This window comes from Lepisma saccharinum, chromosome 6 (genome assembly GCF_977018435.1).
Source record: "Lepisma saccharinum chromosome 6, izLepSacc3.1, whole genome shotgun sequence".
Classification (NCBI taxonomy): Eukaryota; Metazoa; Arthropoda; class Insecta; order Zygentoma; family Lepismatidae; genus Lepisma; species Lepisma saccharinum.
This window is the reverse complement of record NC_139234.1, coordinates 69,089,317-69,110,879: the sequence shown is the minus strand read 5'-3', so window position 1 is coordinate 69,110,879 and position 21,563 is coordinate 69,089,317. Positions and strand designations below refer to the sequence as shown.

The window sequence follows — 21,563 nt, the reverse complement described above, 5'->3', positions numbered from 1 at the left end:
TGGAAAATATTTTCATGAACTTATTCTAATTTTGCAGGCACACACCGTATGCCAATGGACCATCAGACACACCGCAAGAAATTCTAAAACGTGTAGAGGATGGCTTTTTCGATATGGAATCTGGAAACTGGGCTTCCATATCACCAGATGCAAAAGTGAGTTTGTGAATACAGGAAGAGAGACAAGAAATCAGTTCTAAGTGCAAACAAAAATTTATCTTTCTTCTTTAGTCTCTTGTACAAATTTATATTTACTAGGCATCGAACATATTAAGGTACTGTTTTGGTATGGCCTGATACGGCCATGCCATCATATCAGTAAAGCTACTGCTAGATAAAGTTTTCTAATATATTAATTTCTTTGAAGTAAAGTGACCTAATTGAAATGTATTCAAGATTTTGAGCTTGGAAAGTTTCTCCCTATTGCATGGAAGAGATGAATTTGATGTGTACTTTTCATAAGTACAAGGTATTGAAAAGACATGAGTAATAATTTTCTTTCTTTGAATGCATTCTGCAAACTATATTTTGTTGATAGTATGAAAAGAAGAGAACAATTCATTTGTCCTTCACAAATACCTGCAGCTGCATCTATTCTGCATTCTCCTTGAAACTTGAAATTGGGGACAATGGACATTCCCACTCTGACATGAAAAACGTTTTGAATTCATTCATTTTACTGATAAGGACACCAAAATGAGATGTGCAAAGTATCTCTGCAATATTTGTTTTGGTTCTTGAGAAACAATCCTTCAAACACTGCTGAAATTCACATTCTATGTTACAGATTTGAAAACTTCATCTGATTGGCCTGCAGGCAGGGCTTCTGGTCATCCTGTAAACTTAGCATGGGCATGAAAGCGACAGCAAATAGTCATTTGTTCCTGTGTAAAACAAGTATCTTATAACTTACAGTACAAAAATGTGCACTCCCATTTCTTTGAGATGAATTATGCCCCAACAGTATAGCAGTATTTACTAATTCAGCCACTCGGTGGAGGGTTTTTCCATTAGGCTGACAAAGCAATACTGGTAACAGTCAATGCCTGAACACGTGAACAGCTTTGTTCATTGCCAACACAGAGGGTCTGACTGGCAAGAAATTATCATTACAAGAATGCTTTTTCTGGAATTACAATTATTTTCGTCAAAATATTTTCTTCGCAAATTTTTAAAATAACAATATGTGTAGACACTCGGGTTTACATGCCAATTTCTTCATTATAAGAGGTGATACGGTAAAAAAAGGTACATGGAGGTTTTAAATTTCCTGCAGTAAACGACAGTTTTCTTCAGGTAATATACATATATATATTGCAAATGTATGTATTTATCCTACTTTTTGTCTCTTTTTCCATCACTTTGTTTAACTGCAACGATGAGAATGCATTGTTAATTAGGATGTAACTTCTCTAACTTTGGATCTCTTGCCACTTTTGGCTAATCACGACAATGAAGATGAATAACTACAAGGAGTATTCGAAGTCGGGGTCCAGGAGAACAGCCCTCCCCCCTCACTACCACCCCCACCAACCTTCCCACGAGAGGAGTCAAAACTTTGGTGTGTCCTGTCTCGTTTCGATAACATTTGCATGTCCTGCCTTTTTTAAGAGATGACGACCGCAAATGTCTCGTGTCATGAGCAACACTAACGTTAACCATAGAAGCATCCCCCTAGCTATCCCCAAAGTCTCGAGCAAACATCCCACCACGTAACAATTTCCACTTCATTTACAATGGACATTCACAAAGGAACCATCATGCCCAGATCGAGAGTCAAACCTGGAACATGCAATTTCCTCAGATAAATCATGAATTTTGTGTATAATTATTACAATGGCAGTTCATTCATGGTAATTCTGAATCGGCAGTTTGGTTTGTATATATAAGCAGGATAACATCCAGTTTTCGAGGGCTCGTAGTGTTGAAACGAGGAGGCAAACAAACAAAATTATTAAGTAAAGTTTTCTGTCTTTATAATCTCTCTGCACTGTGGAAGTTTGTATGATAAGCCTTTGCATATGTTGTTAATTCTATATTTTTCAAGACTTAAGATGAGAATGAGAATTGTCCTCCGAAACTGAGACTGATGTTTATAAATCTAGACTGGATTGCCAACAAGACATTTACAAATAAACGCAAGATAGACATTTACGACTCTCACCGAGAACGAGACCAAGACTGATAAATATAAGTTTAAAATATATTTTTGAAAATTTGGTCAGTAACCAATTTTACAAGCACTATTTTTTGCATGACCTGTGAGAGCACGCATGCAGCAGAACTCTTTCATTTATCTTGCACGTGAGCAGTAGGATTATTTAATAGAAGAATGATCATTACAAAGCATAGCTTTCCCTTCCACTATCGCTCCTCCTTCCATTATTTAAATCTGTACAGATTTGTAAAACTGCTGCACACGTTGGCTCTCCTTGACCTACCCCCAGTACAATGAACGTTCGAACAGCCAAGACAAGCGAGTTCTAAGTAGTGACATATTAACATGGCGGGGTGTGTTTTGAGTGCAATGCTAGCCTCGTAACTTTGGAAGTCTCGTTTTGGCCTTAAAATGAACTCAGAGACACGCGAGAACTTGCAGGGGTTATTTTTTCAGGTTGTTAGTTTTTAAAATTCCTGTAAAAAAAAAATGAGTGGAAATGTCCATTGCTGAACATTATTTGGTATGAAAGTATAATTTTGAAAGGTTCTTACATGTATTCAATACAGTGTACTTGCAATGTTCAATGCCTCACTCAAACTTGCTATTGAAAGTTCCGAGTTCGATACGAAGTCAGGGGGTTGAGGTTAACAATGATTTCTCTTTCACCTATACTGAAATGAAGTGCTTGTTCATCCACTAAACTGTTTTTCATGAAGTTCTAGTAATTTGAGTGGCCACTGCCACTGTCCTCTTGAAAACTCTTAGAAGTTTCGCAGATAAGTGAGTATTTCATTTTTTCAATATATTAATGTGCTACTGTGTCTTCCTTTCCCTAAAACATGAATGACAATAAATTCCACATTTTTGTCTTTATTGTAGGATTTAGTGCATAAAATGTTACACGTGGATCCAAATCAGCGCCTGACTGCTTCTCAAGTTCTACAGCATCCTTGGATACAGCACAAAAATTTGCTTCCAAATCATAGGCTGAAACTCCAAGAGGCCAGCGTGATCAAGGTCAGTGCATTTTTGTAAAAAAAATCCTTTGTTTTTAATTTAAATTTGTATGCCTGGCAAGGAGGTTAATCGTGTGCTGTTTCCCTGTAAGCATTTATGTGTTTTGGGTTGGAAGTTTATCGGGGTTTCTGCTGACTGAGAATTACTTGAATGTTACAAATACATGTAGGACAGATTAATTTGTACTCTGTCAGTATTTATATTGGAAAAATTGCCCTCAGATTTACTGATCCAAGCATGATTGTGCTAATTTTGTTATTATTTATATGAATATAAAGGTACTCTTCGCAACATCTTAATTGACCGCCCTGAAAAATTCAAAGTCCTGAATTCGTAAATTTGGCAACATAGCGCTTCAGAGTCCACAAATAGTATCCAACTTAGCAACAGTTTTTCTTTCTAAACTAAAACACTCTTGTGAATTTCTTTCATTCTTTCACATTCCATGAAGTTACGAACCCTAAACCAGTAATATAATACGCAATTAAACAAAAATCGTAAATTGGAAATAGAAATGTTGATTTTTTTTTAAGACTATTCGTTCTGAAATAAAAAATAGGGGAATTTATGTCTAGTTGGAAACACTGAACTCGTTCTCCACCACATGGAGAGAATTGAAATCACATATCAATGCAATGAAGCAAATTTCTCTCGATTTTAAGCAAAATTACAGTAAAGATAAATTGCACAATACCGGACGATTCTACAAAGTGCGTCATTTCCCTGATCTGTGGCGAAACATGGTTCGGAACTCCGGCAAAATGTTATTTCAACTTAGATCAACTTGTTTTACAGGCTTTCATGTTAGCAATCCCCTGGACCAGTTGGTTAAGCTGTTGTCTCGTTTTGCTTTTTCGGCGAGAACGAAACATCGTAGGTTCAAATCTCACCCACTCATGATTCTTTTTTTTATTGTTATTTACGTAGTACGAAGTGTTGTAATAATGTAATATAAGATGACATTAAATCACTGTAAATATTTATGCGATGCATACCTCAGAAATGTTTCTACTCATCTTCTTGATATTTCAGTGATTGGCAGGATCTTTGGCAAGACCTTTCTTTTCATTTAGCTGTCAAACACACATTAAGAATTAATATATCATAAATGCATGTTCTTAAACAGCATGTTGTAATCAAAGTGTCCCCGTTTTAATATCAGGTGGAGGCTCATTGCACAGTGGTTCGGATCCCACTTTAAACTGTAGGTCCAGTCCCGATTAGCTTTACTGTGCATAAAGTTGACTTAAAACACCAAATCAACCAATACATCTTTCAGAGTGGGCCTTCTACGATACTGTAGTCGGCCAGCATCCGAAAATACAGTTCTGCTTCGCGTACACCAGAGTATAATTTCATTTAATATTGTGACTAATTTTACTTTAAAACCAGAGATTAAAGTGTCCAGAAAAAGAACCTCAAAGTAGTCTTCACACAAAGTATTTTAATCCATTGCCAAACATTTCAGTTAAAAATGATATTATGCTTTTCTATTGACCGTATTTTCGATTCATAGTGAATTTGCTAAAAGGACCATGTCAAGAAATCTAAATATGTAAATGCATTTAAGATGCACGAAACGACAGGGGAGGAGAAAAATAAACCTCAAAAATAAGTTAAAAAATGCAACAAAAACTGTTAAGAATACTGACAAATAAACTTAAAGCCAAAAAGAGGCTGAAAAATGCAAAAGAATTGTAAAATAGAAACTGTTTTCAGGCTCTAACTGAAGGGAAACGGACATGATATCAGGTTTGGCATTGTTTTTAAGGGTCAGAAAAAAAGTTGATTTTTCCTCAACTTCAATTATGACCATTGAAAAAGGTGAAGAGAGGGAGTCGGCTTAATTAATTTTTCTTGCTGAGGGATCGTATCGTCCCATATCTCCACTTTCTAATACAGAAAAAATTCAAGTTCATATTTCGAAAATGACTTGCAGTTTTCCACCACGAAAATATGTTTTCATAGTTTGAAGTTCATTAGTATTATCTTGCAGGGTTTCCATTGTTTTATTTTCACACATGTTTTATATTTCATACGTTGAATATCCCTTTCCTCTCTCTTTTCATACAGTCTTTGGAAAAAGCTGAAGTTTCTTGGCAACCGGGTTCTGGTTCAAATTACTCCTTTACACTCTCCTGTTTCTACCTTAAACAAATAACAAAAAACTTCGTAACTAAACAATTGCTTATTCAAAACACGGAACTTTTACACAATTTACAAAATATGACAAAACACCAATAGACATGTTCATCATCTTTCCCTTTCATCGTTTCTCGATATTTTCTGAATTCCTTTCCTCATGAAATTTGCCATGAGGAAATTATAGACATGACATTATGTGTGAATTGGTTTCTTCAAACTGGTAGCTAATCATAACATGACCTACCTGGAGGAAGGTCGTAGGTTCGATTCTCCACCTAGGCAGGATTTTTATCAGGAGTTTATCGTTGAATGTAAAGTCTATCCACCATGCTAAGAAGTTAACATTGGTCTCTGTATTTTATGAGGTGAAAGGAGATAGTAAGAGAAAGTTGTTTCGATGATAGGAGGAAGTCACATGCAACGTGGAATGCGGAGAATCAAGTTACGTAGAGCTTAGGTCTGTAATGGTGGTATCGAATATTGCAAAGTTAGTGGGGAAAGATTGTTATATCTGATACTCGTACTTTCTGTTCAAAGAAGACAAACATTTTAGATACAAAGGCAGTGACAATTTAACGATCATTATGAGGTTTTGAATTTTTTGTTTGTCACTCACTATATAAATACTTATTAGTAGTTTCTTATCGAATCAGCCTCCGTCGCAATAACCATTTACTTATGTTAATTGGCGATTTACTATTATTTTTAGACGCATGGTAAGATTACTTACGTGAAATTTAGAAGATTTCGCACTTCTGCATTGCACAATTTAATGGTTCAATCCTATTAATTTCGAAGATCCACTGTCTTCGTTCACAAAAGAATGGATCTTCGAAATTAATGGGATTGAACCATTAAATTGTGCAATGCGGAAGTGCGAAATCTTCTAAATTTCACGTAAGTAATTTTAAACCACGTTTACCGCAACCATCATGAATGCATGGTAAGATGGTGGTGAGGGGATTGACAACAGTCATTACGAAGGAACGGACATAAAATTACCAATCTTAGCAATTTGAACTCATTAAACGCTCTCCTTTGTTACAGTAATGCACTACATCACTAACTGTATATGTTTGTTTTAGTATATCAAAATCAAATAATCAATATTTTAGGTGTCAGTAAAGAACAAACAATACATAACTTAAATAACATTACATTTTGCATCCTGAATACATATATATGATTTGTGAATTAATCATGATGTGTGTGTTAACACAACATATGAACAATAACTAAAAACAAGTTTTAGCTTTAAAACTGGAAATCTGCAACTTCTAAGGGGAAATATCCGCAGAAGGGACGTCCCTCTAGTGTGCATCGGGTTCATTTTTTAAATATTCTAATATCAGTGGTCTCTGTTCAGCAAGAAAAAATAAAATATGAGGAGAGGGTGGGATTTGAACCCGCGACCTTTCACGCTAGACAAAAAATAAGGAAAGCAGGGTGTAACTAACTGCTCTACGTTAACATCATGACATAATACCCTTAAAAACATGTTGACGTTTATGAAGACTCCCACCTTCCTGTGTTCCAAGCATATTTTCTCGACAAGTCGTGAAAAATATTATTTTTTGAGAACTGTTCGATATTATGCAAGCTATTGTAAATAAAATGTCGCATAAACTCCTCACAAATTTGCTTCTTTATGCACAAACTTGATGGCTATATCCTCCAGGTGGAGATAAACTGTATTCAGTGTTTCAAACCCTCTAATTTCAAGTCGAGCAAGCAGAATCGTAAAAATTCCTCAAGGGTCTTTTTCCAATTTATTATTTCTGTTTGATTGTGTATTATAATAGCGGTTTATAGCTTCTAAGTTCATGGAAAGTGCGAAATTGAAAACCTCTCACCGTAGCGTTTTTCGTCTAGTGGAAGGACCAACTCAAAGTTGGCTACTCCCACTTGGAGCCGAAGTGCAATGTTGCTAAGTTTACGAATTCGGGACTTAGAATTCTTTCGGGGCGGTCAAATAAGATGTTGCAAAGTGTACAATACAGAATCAGGGTGGCGACAGACCTGGAAAACCTGGAAAATTCAGGGAATTGGAGAGGTCAAAAAAGTCAGGGAAATGTCAGGGAATTTTGTCTTGATTGACAAATGTTTCTTTGTTGAAGTGTAAATGCGATGTGATGCTTTGAACCTGTCAGACATTTGATTTTGAAGTAGTCTTAATAAGCTCTGCACTTAAACGGGAAATCATCTTGCCAGCCTTTGGCATAAACTTTTAGGTATCTATTATGCATTGGACACAACCACGGTGCCAGAAACAAGCGATAGAAGGGGAGGAGAAATTTCCAGTGAGGTAGACACATTTGATGTCACATTTAAAATGTATTGACATATTTTTTTTTGTCTTCTGGTGCACCCACTCTGGCACTGTCTGACAGATGTCCAACTCCATAGTATGGCATTGTGTGGACATTCTGAAGGAACATTGAAACGAATGAGGGTTTTTATCCAACCTGAATTTTTTGTCGTATGCTGTGGAACGACATTTGATCTGCTAAATATTTAGGCTCCATTGATGCACGTGATTTTTGTCAGATAAATCTGACTAATGAAAAGATTCTCTCGTACTATTGACCTGGTGAGTTGTGGATAGCCTGAGAGAATCATTTCATCAATCATTGCCAGGGAATCTTCAAGATTTACTGAAATCTGACTAATGTCGAATTGCGACAAAATGTCTCATATAAACACATGCATGGCCCTCAATCCTAAAAACATATAATTTTTGTCAGTAATCAATTTTCCTCTGCCAGCTCTACGGAATTTTCACTTTTCGTCTACTGTTATTGAATTTAACAGGCTTAAGCGTTATCCGAGGATGGTCCAGAAGGTACATTCCAACTAGCCAGAAATTGAAACACAAATTTCGGTAATAATTGACATTTTAATGTCTTAATTGCAGTGACCCATAACTTACTTTTCAACATATTCACCACCACTCTTCAGATATTTGTTGCAGTGGGGCACTAAATGTTGTTGCCCATGTCATGTGTCTTGTCTCCAAAAAGCGGAACCATATCTGTCAAAACATATGTCCTGCCAGAAACTGCTTCAGCTGAAGGAAGAGATGAAAGTCTTAGCTTGTGAGGTTGGGGCTCCCATTTAAAGTGATGCAAAAGAGCACACTTGCGGTCAGGTGTGTGGGGTCGTGCATGATGGATCTGCCTTCCATGAATTGTCTGACCATACTGTCACTTATGGTATCCAGTCCTTACACCTCTCACAAGTTCTGATGGATCTCTGCTGACATCTGCTTCTGAGCATGCAAAAATCTGATTACAGCACGCAGTCGGTATATGAGAACTGCCATCTTTCTCATAGAGTTAGCCAAGCTAACCTGCTGGCCCCCGTGGCAGATCGGTGAACACATTGCGCTACAACACCAGGGGTCCCGGGTTCGAATCCCAGCCTGGGCATGAATGTTTGTGAGTATCCATTCATCAATTTTGTTATGTCACCACTCATACCCATCTTCACAAATTAGCCAAAATTGGCACAGAAAGCAAAGCAAATCAATCAATCAACCAAGCTAATTCCTGGCACGGGACACATCTTTATGGCAGTGACCCGCTGTTGCCACTTTTACCTACGAAGAAACTTGCAGTCAAACAGCCAATTAGGCCTACCACTGCCCCCCCCCCCCTTTCTCTGAGCAACAATCGGCAACCTTAGAATCCCTCCTCCCTGCAGCGGCCAGTAGGGAAACACGATTTTGCCAAAATAACCCAGGGTGGCGACAGACCTGGAAAACTAGGAAAAGTCAGGGCATTTGAGAGGTTAAAAAAGTCTGGGAAATGTCGGGGAATTTTGTCTAGATTGATTTTGTTGCGTGGATATCAACATAATGTTTCACTGCAACATCTGACAAAAATTGCATGCATAAACGGAGCCTTGTACAATCATGGACAATTCTGGGTTGTAACAATTTAATTGACTTTTAATGGGATAGTTACAACCCAGAAGTGTCCGTGACTGTACATCCGAGTTTGTCTGACGTGGTTCCACATTTCTTTGAACAAACCTTTTATGCATATCGGACATAGCAGTTCAACATTTGTTCCCTGTTTCACAGATTGTCCAGCCAATTCAATAATTTAACAAACGAAATGGACATTTTTGAAAATAGGCACGTTTTAGAAGGCTGTTGAGTAAAAATATGCAAGTCACATTATCACATGTAATATTAGTTTGTTATTAATTTCCATGTTATTTTCTGTTGTTAGTCCTATGTAAAATGGCTAATACTGCATTCAGAATCTTCTGTTAAATAAATAAATTTGTCATATGCAACATCCGAAAATAATCGCATGCATTACGCTCCTGTTAATCCGATGTTCCTTGGATTTCCAAGAATAACAATTTTTGTAGTTTACGTTGTTTGTCGGATTCAACATTCAACAAAAATCAAATTCATAAATAGAACCTTACACTGCTGCACCACTGCAAATATGCTGCTAGAATTGTATTACTCTTCTGGCTTACTTTATCTTAGCAGTACATACAAAAGTTTTCCTTCATCCCCCTAACATAATACAGGTTAACACACGTTTACATTGACGTTGAAATGTTATTTCATGTCAAGAGTCCAGCGAATCGGGATATATCTATTGAATAATATCATGACAAAGTGGAACAGATATCTGCATTCGTAAACATTAACAAAATTTGACATGTGCATGCTTCCAACCTCAGTTTTCTGCTACAGTGGCATTGCAATTCACACCCCCCCCCCCCCACTGGGCCCTGTCCATTTAAACTCGTTTAAACTCGTGATAGATTATTGTTAATCTGCCATTGAGTGAAGTTAATGTTCAATGTTTGAAATATAATAATAATAAATAGGTAAATATTTTTACTTAATAATTACTTGAATCAATCAATCCTAGAAGCGTATTTTCTTCAGTAAACAACATTTTTTTTGCCAGCCCTGCTAAATTTTCACTTTTCCTCCACTGATTTATACGAGGGGCATCTAGGTAAGTTCCGATTAGTAGGGACCTTGACGCGATAACACTGAAATAAGTTAATTGCTGCAAACTCCTGTTTATGAATGTGCAGTAATATCTGTACACATTTTTCACCCATCCGAAATTGCAAAATAATGCAAATTTGCCATAAAACTCAAATTTTTGCATTTTTCACTTTTTTTTAAAAAAATGTTAAACAACTAAATATAATGCGAAATCCAACATTTTTAGGCTTAAAGAAACATAATATGCCATATTTGTGTATGTAGAACGTGCCTCTTCAGCTGAATAAAGAGATGAGTCTGCATGTGTAAGGTTGGGGGTGTTTGAAGTGATTCAAGAGAACCCACATGCACTCAGCTCTATGGGGAAGTGCACATTAGATCAGCCTTCACTGAATTGTCTGCACCATCATAAGGCCATACTGTCACTCATGACGTCTGGTTTGTACACCTCACGCAATTGCTGGTGGCTCTATTCTGAAGTCCCACTTCTGAGCATACAAAAATCTGATTACCGTACGTACCATCTTTCTCCTAGCACTGACCTAACACGACTGTGCTGCGATTGCAGCAGATTCTTGTCTATAAATTTCTTGCCTTAAATTTTTAATACAGTACGTATATACCCCTTTCGCCCAACAATAATGGTATAAATTAGGGATGGGACCGATTAATCGGTACTCTATCGGTGTCGGCCGATATGGGCATATCGGTGTATCGGTTTATCGGTAAAATTACCGATTATTTTACCGATCCGATATATCGATAAATATCTGATAATTTAGTGCAAAATTCTGCCATTTTGTTGTAATTTTTATGGATAATCTCCATGCCCTTCTTTCTAAAAAAGTAAATGTCTAAATATTCAACTTCTTTGCACTGCAGTCACCACGAAACACACATTCATTAAGGAGATCAATGAACATTTCAGGTTCTTCAAGGACCATTTCTAATTTTATATCGGATCGGTAGAATATCGGTTATCGGTATCGGTAAATTTTATATCTGTACTTTATTGGTATCGGCCAAAATTTCATATCGGCCCATCCCTAGTATAAATGCATGTTGTCAGTTTCATAGTACATGGATATACTGTGAATGTTTGTACTGAAGGAGAAGTTCCATTGATAATGTAAGGAAATATGGCACTTTGTTTTGTACAATTCCATTGTTTCACTTTCAGAACATTTACTCCCGAGAATCAGGTTTAAGGGATTTTAGGAGTTTTGGTGCCAAGCAGATACTATGTGTTGCCATGTGTGCATCGAATAAGTCACGAATTTGCCCTGTCTAAATCTCGCTCATATGTGCAAAGGTTAAGTTGTTTCATTTACAGAGAAAACAGAAGTCTGCACTCATGGGTCTTGCAAGCAGAGGGACCTCAGTGGAAATATCAACATATAATAATGAGAAAGTCTAAGGAGATTTATAAATTACAAAATTTATTTTTTCATCAATGGCACTTCACTCAAATCTCATTTAGTCACAACTTTTAAAATAATCAATTTTTTGTATTGAAAACTGGCTGCATATGAAAAAATTCCTGTAATAAATTCTCCCTAGCTTGTGAATTGTAATAATTTTCCAACTTCACTATTTTGCAATTTCAAATCATAGAGATATGAAGTCAGTTTCTCTCAAGATAATATTGGTACTTAACACAGTCAATAGCTGGATCTGTATGCGAGTTTATTATTTCCATTTGTAAAAACATGGATTTAGTTTACAATTGTCAGGGGATAATATAAAATTTGTCCTGGAAAACATGGAAAAGTCAGGGAATTTCATTTCTGCTTGTCTGTAGCCACCCTGTAACCGTTCTGCACTGAGAATGCAGCCAGGAGATAGCTTGGCCCTGGTATAACACTGTTCTTCCCTGGTATAACACTGTTCTTAAATCAACTCTCTTCACAACAATGCGACTGCACCACATTACAGACACATACCACCTCTTTCTATCTATATGTGCGCATCGTTCACCAACCACTAGCGTTGCGTTCCAACGATATCAGAACTTACTTTCAGGACGTGCCTCATATATAAACTTACAGACCCTGTTATTAACAGCATGTTCCTATCTTATCCTGTCTGATTAGCAAAATCAAATGCCTGTGCAGTGCCGTAGATTCCCCTACTATGAATTGCTTGCGTTAAGTTTTTAATATTATACACACACACACACACACGCACACTGTTTGCTAGCAATGTAGGTAACAGTGTGTTGTCAGTTTCAAGGTACTTGGGATATACTGTGAATGTTTGTGCTGAAAGAGAAGTCACATTGATAATGTAAGGTAATATGACACTGTTTTGTTCATTGCTTCACTTTCGGAACAGTTAGTCCCAAGAAGCAGGTTTAAGGTATGTTACGGTTTTGGATGTGAAGCGGATGCCATGTGTTGCCATGTTCACATCAAACAAGCTGCGAGTTCATCATACCAATATCTCCATCATCTTCTTTGCTTTATATAGAAAAGAGATGTAGGATACAAGTGTTAATGCTTCAAAAATAAGTTTGCAGTCATGGTTCTTGCAAGCGGCGGCGAAATATCAACATTTAATAACGAGAAAGGCTAATCGAAGAATGAGAAATTACAAAATATCTTAATTAAAAACAACTAATTTACTCTAATTTCATTTATCATACCTTTAAAAATAATCAAATATTTTATTTAAGCCTGCTTGCAAATGAGAAAACCCCTGTAGAAGTCACTCCCTAGCTTGTGAATTGTAATAATTTTACAAATTCACTATTAATCATAGAGAAATTAAGTAAATTTCTTGTAAGCTAATATAGATACTTAATACAGTCCATACGTGAAATCTATGAGAGTTTATTTTCAATGTACAAATACGTGGATTTAGTTCAAAATTGTCAGAGAAAAATTGTAATATAATTAAGCCTTGTTTTTTCCATATTAAAACCAATACGTTGCTGACCAAGGCAGTTTATTAAGATAAAACACTTAACACGTAACGTTTCGACCCTGTATCAGGGTCTTCCTCAGACGAAGAACTAAACTAAAAATCTTAAGTCTCTTCTTCGTTTCCCCGATATATACACTTTCACATCCTCTGCACTTCACCTCGTAGATAACCCCTTCCTCTTCTTCCTCTCTCTTTTCTTCCTTCTTCTTGCTGGCTATACTTAAAATAGTGCGTCCTCCCTTCCTGTAAGTTCTTATACCCACTTTCCTCAGCACTTTGCATATCTTCTCTGTGGCATCGCCCATACTTCTTATACCAAACCATCTCTCTTTTTCTTTTTCTTCCTTCTCTTCCAGTCCTCTCTCTTTTATCTCTTTCCTTCTTCTGTTGATGTTGTGTCTGTCTTTCTTTTCATAGCCATTCTCTTCTAGTTGTTCCCACAGGCTATTAATCTTGGTTTCTTCTTCCCCTTTCTCTGTGCATATCTTCTTTATTCGGTCTTCCATGTTCCTTATAAAATTACGTTTAGTTCCATCACCCACATCACTTCTTTTGTGGCAGAACACTCCTGCCGAACACTTCTTTTGATACCATGTAGCCACAATCCCCATTCCTCTCTTCTTTTTCATCTCAATATCCAAGAAATTTAATGTTCCTTCCTGTTCCGTTTCGAGCTCAAGGAATATCCCTGCTTTCTCATCTTCTACATCTTTAACAAGTTTACTCAGCTGCCTTTTTGTTCCCTTCCATATCCCAAAACAATCATCCACATATCTACAAAACAGACTTAACTTATCTCCTCCTTTCACTATCACTTCCTTCTCCCATTCATTCATAACTAATTCCGCCAGCACAGGGCTCAAGCAAGAGCCTATATTCAGACCTTCACTAATCTTGATGATTTTACTCCCCACTCTGCTGTAGCCATTGTCCCAAATGGTTTCCAGCGCTTGTACCACTCTCTCACTATCCCATTCTCCTATAATGCTTTTCCCCACTTTCTTCCTCACTATATCCACTACGTGTCCCCTTTTGATGCTCGGGAACATGCTTCTCACGTCTAGGCTAAACATTATGATTTTATCCCCAGACTCCTTCAGACCTTTTATAAGGTCCACCACTTGCTCACTGTTTTTCACGGCTCTGCTTTCTTGTTCTCTCACTAACACTTCAATTACCTTTTTTAACTTCTTCTCCAATGGTTCCAAAATATTGTCCCTGCAATTCATCACTGGTCTCAACTTTATCTCTTCTTTATGTATTTTGGGAAAGCCTTTTAAACAGGGCAGTCTTCCTGCCTCCTTTGTGAGCTTTCTAAACCCCCTCCTTCCACAATCTTTTATGATCTTTTCTCTAATATTGCGTTCCTCTTCCATTCCACAAATCTCCTCATACGTGTCCCCTTAGTTCTTCGTCTGAGGAAGACCCTGATACAGGGTCGAAACGTTACGTGTTAAGTGTTTTATCTTAATAAACTGCCTTGGTCAGCAACGTATTGGTTTTAATCAGAGAAAAAATGCAAAAATTGTCCTGGAAAAGTCAGGGAATTTCATTTTTGCTTGTCTGTAGCCACCCTGAAAATATACCCATGTTCTAAATATACAGTGTGTTTCACCATTGCAGGTAGTAGGTTAATTTTTAATTAGTAGTTTTGATAATATTACATACCCTTGTTTTAATCCATCGTTGTTGTTTTGTTAGTCCATTCTTTGCCATTCATCCTATTTTCTATGTAGAAATCTTAGTGAAAATGTACTCTACAAGGACTCAGACCCGGTTCTTGATTTTTCATGAAGCCAGAGCTGTCTCAGTAGCTCAGTTGGTAGAGCAGTGGCATGGTATGCCAGACCCCCATACTACATCTCCTGTGTGTACCAAATCGCAAGGCAATCCTATTTTTTATTTCTAAACAATACAATGGCACACTGTCAAGAGAAACTATTGTATTAATCAACATATGAACATTCTTCAGGTAGTGGTATAATGAGAAGTATTTTTGGGAAGTAGGAAACTAGAAGATAATTTTGACCCCCTTTTTGATTCGCAGGGTGCCATGGCTGCCACATATCGAGCCATCACACAGACACCACGAGCACCAAATCTTGGCCCTGTCCATCAGTCGGAACTCGCCGCACGCAGGAAGTGGAAACTGAAGCCCAAGTCTTCTAGTGATATGTGAATTCCTCCCCCAATATTTTCATCTGGTGCTAATATTTTGGTCTCAGTAATAGTGGCATTATAGTAGAGTGAACACACATCCAGTTTATTGCAAGTATTTTAAGAACAGTGATCACAAAATATATATATATAAAATGTATATATATGTTGATGTATGTATATATGTGCATGTGTGTGTGTGTGAGCAGAATGACTGTTTCACTGAATTGTGGAGTGTGTTCTGAAATTTAGCTGAAGGATTCTCCGAGCAATTGGCTTGCATATGGTGTGGTTGTTGAGGTAATTATTATATTTGACTTCCAGTCAAAGTAAAAAAGAGTATTTTTAGCAGGAGACATTTTAGAAGTTATTTGTAATGAAATAAAATGAGGATAAAGTTGTTCAATTGCCGTGATGACATTGTTGAGTGTGGACCGTACACGTCCCATTGTGTTAAAAATTGTATAGAGTTACATGTGTTAATGATTTAATGTTTTCTTTATTGTGAGTGTCTTAATCTTTATGTGTAAAGAAAGTATTTTTTAAAAAGAAATCGTATATCCTATGGTCAATTGTACAAGATGTGTTAAACGCTAATAAGTAGTGGGATCAGATACAGTATAATTTTGTTCCGAAGTATTGTGCAATTTCTGGAATGAACTTGCATTAGAGAGTCTGTGAGATGCTGCACTGTTCAAAGGAAGAAACTAAAAATGGGGGGAAAGAAAAAAACTAGTCATTCTGTCAAGCACTGCTCTTCACTAGTTTGATAGTGGAAGGTTGTGCTCATAACACTCATCATTCCATGATGGCTGAGGAAGTTACCTTGTGAGAGTGAATAAGTCATTCCAGTATTTTCTTCCATTGTTTCTTCCATGTGCCATAATGCACTTTTTTTTGGTGTGCGAGTTTCTTTTTCCCCCGTGTTAATTGCAACAAGTTTGATTGCAGTATATTTCAAGGAAATAAAACATTATACTAGGGTTTTCTTTCTTGGAAATTATAGGACTGCAAAGTCCAAACATTTTATGATGTGTATCTTATGAAATGAAAGAGAAATAAGAGAACTTGTGCTCGTCCTTAGCTTGACTCTTAAATAAATTTCTTGACTGTCTATTCAAAATTTTTCCATTTAGAAATTTTGGTACCAGATGGCATGTAAATCTTTTCATCTTTTTGCTGAAGTTAAATATTTGTCTTTTCTGAATTTTTTGGTATTTTTTTCTGAGCTATCTTGATGTTTGAGAAAATGATATATATCATTATTAATGAGATTGTTTTTGGTAAGATGTGTCTTAATGGATTGCTTTGTAAAATCTTTCTCTGATGAAGTCTGTTTATGGTTTATGGATTTATAACACCAAAACTATTTTTTTCATATCTGGTTGTTGTCAGAAGGAACCAAAGAACACATAAACTAACTCATGATATTGTTCACAACTTAAAATCAACAATATTTTTTGGAAGTATAATCAAGTACATAATCAAATATTACAGTAGTTGATGTAATTGACTGTACATATCAATATATCTGTATATGCATGTTCATACATCCATTGAGTTAGTGAGAATTTCCACATGCAGAGAATGTTTAATTATTATCAAGAAAAAGTTTTATGTATGTGCACACAAGTGCACAACAAAAATAGAAAAGAATGTGGCAGTTTGTACTATTGTGGCACCACTTTGTTGCCTTGCAAGAAATATACATGTTGATATCAGGTCTCAAGATGGTAAGCTTGCATATTTGGGGAAAAAATATCCCCTTATCTCTCACTTGATTTGTTTAATATTATGTTTGTGAATGAATGTGTGTGTGTGTAGGTATGATGCAAATTATACATAATTCTCATAAAATTACAAGGAAATTTTATAAAGAGTGCAGTCTCTTTGTTTAACAAAAGAATATGTAGATGAATGGAGTGGGTTGGAGTTGCCACAGAGTGCTGTGAACACATTTTAAAGACCAGGTATTGGATATTTAAAGTGAATCAGAGGCTCGTGCTGAAAACATCACATAGGAGCTTTTTGCCTCCAAGTAACTTTTGTGTATTGTCATGGATTATTCTTGGCTGTAATGACTGATTTTCAGTGCTGCCGTTGTAACTTGCAATTATGCATGATGATACATTATATTCCTTCGGTTTCTTTCACAGAAATATGCCAAAAAAAAATAAAAAAAAATCTGAATGCTCAATTACAACCGTATCTTACAAGATGTGTTTCGTGTTTCTTACATCTTTATTCAGTTATTTCAAAGCCCCAGCTGCATGCATACTCCCAAATCTCACCTGTAAAACAAATTGTGGAAGTTCTTGCTCCAAAAATTATTACAGTTGTTACATGTTGACTGTAAATCATTTCCTAAATCTTAAATGTTCTAATGTACTAAATACACTTCTTTGATATTTCACTGTTCATAAGGTGTTTGTGGGATACTTGCCAACATACGGCTATTCGGTTGACTAATTTGTGATGAATATAAAGAGATATTGTATTTCAAAGTTCTGACTTTATTATAGTTGTTAAAATCTTCGTTGTTTATTCATTATTTCTCTCTCAAGTGTTGTCAAGTTCCAAGTACTGCAAAAATTTGCACTTACCATGATAAGATGCTTTAAATTTCCAACAACAGAAAGGCTAGAAAAACTTAACAGAGCACTTTACATAGTTTATCACTGTCATCATCATGATTGTGCTTCTGTACAGGGGGATATGCTGTGAAAAATTAGGGAAGTATCATGTTAAAACTATATCTAAATCTTTCATACTACTCTTTATTCTTGTAATTAAACTTATCAAAGTTCTTGTCAAACAATTGCCAAATTGTTTGCATCCATTACATAAAATTCCTTTGAGGGCCAAACTGCTTCCTGTTGGTGATGCAACATTGATTCATTGAGTCCCATTCCTGCTGTTAACTGACTTGCTATCTAGAGTCAGAGCAATTTCTTATCAAATAGTTCCCAAATTGTCCATAAGATGCAAACATTGACATTTCAGAGTTCGTTGCCAAACCTAGGCTTTCTTAGAGACAGGTGAGAGTATGGAACATTTTGGTTGACCTGATCACATCTGTGGATCTTCCTGATGATATAGTAGTAACACTTTTACCTTGCTGTCAAGGGTCCCAGATTCAATTCTCTACGAAGGCATAGTGGTTTGGACCCCACTTTAAATCGTATGTCCAATCCCGATTAGCCAGTGTGAGCATAAAGTAGACTTATATTTTGAGAAGCAGTTCTAGAAGATACTTATTTTTCCTTGACTGTAATATTCAAGATATAATCTTTCTAATCTTGCAGTTGGTGTGCTGGTCTTAATGTATTGGTGGTAAATTGTAATTATGAACTAAATAAAAATGTGGTTGAAGAAAAGTCTCTTCTGACAATATTTGGTGTGTAAAGATAATTAAAGTCGTGGAGTCTTATAAATATATTTGATGTATTCTTTCAAAAATGTGATGCATCATATTTCAACTAAGAAGAGAAATATGATAATTGTCATGTTTCTTAATTGGACATTAGCATTGAAGAACCCGTTGAGTTGTCATGATTTACAAACAGACCATTATGTAGTGTTAGTCTAGATATCAGTTTAATATGCAATATATAAATGTATATATATTTTGAGCTTCCATTTCAGTTAATATTTGTAAAGGAAGTGCATTGGTATACACAAGTCATGCTTTAGTCATTATGAATGAAATGTGAAGGATGGGGAAGAAAGAAAAAAAGATATAAATCTTTTTGTAAAAATATATTTAACCATAGCAGTGATAGCCTCAATATCAAGGTTCCTTTTGGCATAATTTGAAATTGAGTACTACATAAATAAAATTTATTCTGTTGGAAAGTATAATAATGACAGAATTAAGCATCACATCTTCTTTTGTTCAATATAAATCAGTCTCGTAGGAGGCACATATATTTCAGTAACAAGAGGTAGAAAAAAAATTTAGGGCTATTTTTTCAAAGAAGAAACTTTGGCCAGTGCCCACTGACAAAACTAGGACCTCAGAGGTAAAAAAACAAAAATGTGACACTCAAGTCTGATGGCCTGCTACTATTGCTGTCAAGTAGGTCCCCAGTTGTCCTCACGATGCTGGGTCAACATTGAAATTTTGGAGCTCCCACCAGGAATCTAACCCAGGACACCAAGGGTAAGGCTTCATGGAACTTCCAAGGTTGAGAAAAATTCTGAAATATTAACTGGTCTTACTCTCATACTGAGATTTTTTAATGTTACAGTGTATGGTGAGAAAGTTGGTCTTTCAATTTTTCCTTGTGAGCCATGACACCCTTTGAAACTAGTGAAACAATGCAAGTATTTAAATATTGACCCACAGTATGTTCTCAAATTTGCATGTTAAATTAAGTCGCATCATACATGCTCTGAATTGTGTTAATTTTGATTTAATTGCAGAGGTTTTGTGCTTTGTTGCATTCAGTTAGTTGTATAAAACAAGAATTTATAATCTATATTGAGTGTAAGTTCATAATAGAGAAAAATAATGAGAACAACAATCCTTAAAGGTATTGTAAAGATGCAAAACATTGATGACATGAAGGATTTTCGAGGCATTAATAGTACAAAAAGAATTGCTTTAAAAATTTTGAGCTTGTATTCATATAAGAACCTGAAAAATAAGTGGTCTTGATTTTTCTCGAACGTCAATTGTTATTTTATCCCACAAACTGAAGCTGTATAAGCTCTTGGTTGCATCGCTTGTTCTAATGTGGAGGATAATACAGTTTCTATTGGTTATGAATATAACTTTGTTCCCTTTGTCTTTTATACATTCTGAAACACAAATTGTTGATTTCATAAACATCGTGTGAGATAGAATTTCAGCATTCTTGACCCATCACTAATATGAATTTAGCACCATGGGTGATAAATTTCTGAAAGTGTGTTCAGATGTACTGCACAAATACGAAAGAATCAAAGACTGTTAATATGGATGTATATATAAATGTTTTGCATTAAAGAATTATCCCTGATAATATCAGGATAAAATATACTGTATTCCTTTCATAATTGTATTGTTGATTGTGAACAAATCTAGAACATGTGAAATATTTAAAAATGAGTTTTTCTTTCCTTTCATTTTTTCATTTGTGAACAAATCTAAGACATGTGAAATATTTAAAAATGAGTTTTTTCTTTCCTTGCATTTTCTCATTTTTTATTTTTCTCATGCTTGCATTTAATGCATTCTATAGCCAATAAAAAAGATGAAGAGAATGTTTTGGATTTTGATATACATGTATATATTTTTGCAGATCATGAAATGTCAAATGTCACAATTTAAAAAAGATTTGCTTCAATTCATGAGAACAAAGTCATATAGAGTACATTTCTTATTTTTAGTTAATTTTATTTGTAGACCATGTTTGCAATAATAGTAATAATAATAATGATGCATTGATTTCAAGCAAAGCACATTGCCGATTTGTGCTGTATTATGTTAATAAAATTATTTCATTATATTTGTTACGTTTTTTCTTGCCAACAGCAACAAAAAAGTTCATATTTTGTCACTTGACTGTCTAAAAATGTGTGTGTTGTGTCAGTTTGCAATCCCTCTGGACTTTGGTCCACCCCGTGATTTATCCATACACCCCCAACACCCTCTAAAATTTTTCACAAAGGTCCAATTTATGGTCATTTTGGCTTAAAATTTACCCTGATGCACCCCAAATTGGTAATTCTGGATAAATCCCTGGGTCCATCTCCCAGAAACAACAGCATTGCAAGTTTTTATTATTTTTTTTGTGACTTCCAGAAGTTAAAATATGAAATTGCAAATTATAAATAATTTCCTAAGAATGCAGGTGGTGATGAATGATTACATATCTTAGAATTAAAAGAAAGTTTTCCCATTTTGTTAATAAATTTTTAATGGATATATTTTCAGCAAAAAAATAAACCTTTTGTTGAAATGTTTGTTTTTTAAAAAAATATCAAAGATGATTCTTTGGGAACGTAACTATGGAACTGCTGTACTAAGAATGCAAAAAATGTGTTGACACAGGTTAAATTTGAATTGATGTTTAAAAGTAACTAAAATTCTATGTAATATTGGGTTATCAAAGAAATCTTTGCTAAACACTGCAGAAAAGAATCCTAAAAAAATATTTTGAGCAACAAATGGTGGTCTGAAGACTACTTT

At 35.6% G+C, this 21,563-nt stretch overlaps 1 protein-coding gene across 2 annotated transcripts in view; it reads left to right on the top strand.

Moving 5' to 3' along the window:
* The window catches only part of S6kII (Ribosomal protein S6 kinase II), a 114,727-nt gene extending 93,853 nt beyond the window's left edge, over positions 1 to 20,874 (top strand). For both annotated transcript variants that reach the window (XM_083124080.1, XM_083124079.1), the window contains 3 exons: positions 38 to 155; positions 3,040 to 3,177; positions 15,279 to 20,874. In XM_083124080.1, the coding sequence (XP_082980206.1) occupies positions 38 to 155; positions 3,040 to 3,177; positions 15,279 to 15,410 (388 nt within the window). In that variant the 3' untranslated portion in view covers positions 15,411 to 20,874. The remainder of the gene's footprint in view (positions 1 to 37; positions 156 to 3,039; positions 3,178 to 15,278) is intronic.
* Positions 20,875 to 21,563: the final 689 nt, after the last annotated feature.